Source organism: Austrofundulus limnaeus, unplaced genomic scaffold (assembly GCF_001266775.1).
Source record: "Austrofundulus limnaeus strain Quisiro unplaced genomic scaffold, Austrofundulus_limnaeus-1.0 Scaffold193, whole genome shotgun sequence".
Classification (NCBI taxonomy): Eukaryota; Metazoa; Chordata; class Actinopteri; order Cyprinodontiformes; family Rivulidae; genus Austrofundulus; species Austrofundulus limnaeus.
Genome location: NW_013952595.1, coordinates 536,911 through 538,621, shown reverse-complemented (window position 1 = coordinate 538,621; position 1,711 = coordinate 536,911). Strand labels below are relative to the sequence as shown.

At 44.2% G+C, this 1,711-nt stretch overlaps 1 protein-coding gene across 1 annotated transcript in view; it reads left to right on the top strand.

Annotated features, from left to right (window-relative positions):
• The window catches only part of LOC106524587 (HMG box-containing protein 1), a gene marked incomplete at its 5' end in the record, with an annotated part of 25,352 nt that overhangs the window by 14,824 nt on the left and 8,817 nt on the right, over positions 1-1,711 (top strand). The window contains 2 exon segments of the mRNA XM_014018448.1: positions 902-1,020; positions 1,129-1,312. Of these exon segments, the coding sequence (XP_013873902.1) occupies positions 902-1,020; positions 1,129-1,312 (303 nt within the window).

The window sequence follows — 1,711 nt, the reverse complement described above, 5'->3', positions numbered from 1 at the left end:
ACACCTGAGAGACACAGTAGCAATGCCTTTGCGTTTGGAAGCGGGGGGTGGGGGTAGGGGGAGAACCAGGGAGGATGATTCAACCACTCAACCACTAGATGTCGCTGAAAACAACAAATCCTACACACTGTGCCTTTAAAATAGCAATTGAACTCAACTACCCAGGGGGCCACAGTTACAGTCAACAGCTCTGGGGCCGGAAACCTGCAGTGGGGAAACACTTCATTATATCAAAGAAAAAGTATCATCGTTTGCCTTTTTAATTATTTTTTGTTGCATTGAGTCATAAATTTAACATTAACTTAAAATCTATTTTTAGATTAAATTCAGTAAAAAATAATAATTAATTGTAAAAACTGAGGGACCTTGTTGACGGGCCAGATGGAAGCCACCGGCCCACGGGTCGCTAGTTGAATAGCCCTGCCTTAAAAAGAATGTTCAGTGTTTTCTGAAATAAAGGTTAAACAATGTCTTGTTGTTGATAGCTCCTCGACTAACCTCAGTTTGAAGAAAGAGTTTTGTTTCAAACCTCCACACTGATCAACTTTGCTCTACTTGTGTATTTACAAAGAGTTAGTGGGCTGTTTGAAAGCACAAATCGCAGTAACGACAGAAATAATGAAGGCAAATATATGCAACGTGTTTTTTATGACGAAAAATAAAACGACTTTAAAAATAGAACAATCTGTTTTTCGTTTTCTTTTATCTGTTTTTAAAACAAAAGGCTAATGACCACAAAAAGTACACGTGAGACAAAATAAAGCTCTATCTGCAGCAGGTAAGATATTCACTGTTAATCAGTATTTCAGAAAACACCACTACTCCTTTTACCTCTTYGCTCGTCTTTCTATAAACGAGTGAAATTTCTGCACATTAAAGATTATTTTAAATCTTTTCGCAGTTACGACTTCACTCCTCTGGACTCATCTGCCGTTTACGTGCTGAGCAGTATGGCGAGACGCCGGCGCGCCTCACAGTCCAGCGGGGGAGCTGTTTCTCCTCACAGAGACACTTTCCCAGGTTTGGTTCTTCAAAGTGTCTCTTAAATCACGTTTCCTTATTCAGAGAGCAGCGAGGTTAAGAGTTCCATTCAGCCTGAAGAAACAACCTGGTTCCATCTCGCTGCAGAAAGCAACAGTCCCAGCCATTCTCAGACCCGACACCACAAGCCAGCGAAGACCCAGTCGGTCAGAGCGCAGGGAGGCGGAGTTGCCCCGCCCAGTAAGTGCAAGCGGCCAATGAACGCCTTCATGCTGTTCGCCAAGAAGTTCAGAGTGGAGTACACACAGATGTATCCTGGCAAAGACAATAGGTGGGTGGAGCCTAAGCAAGGCTGGATACTGTGTGAACGTGTTTGCTAGCGTGCGTGTGTGTGTGTGTGTGTGTGTGTTTGTCCTTGTTTTTCCTACATCGTGGAGCCCAGTTTTAAAGAAAACACAGCCTCGTGGGGTCCGGGTGCTCCTTGTGGGGCCCAAAGCCTGGGCCCCACAACTTCAGAGGCTGACTTTGGGTGTGAGGGTTGGGTTTAGGACCAAGATGTGAACAGAGTTTTGGTTAGTTTTAGAGTCAGGTAGGTACTTGTGAGGTTAACTTTAGGGTTGGTGGTCAGGGTTAGGACATAAAATTGCCAAAAAATGAATGGAAGTCAATGGACGGGCCCCACAAGCATGTGAAAACAAGTGTGTGTGTGTGTGTGTGTGTGTGTGTGTGT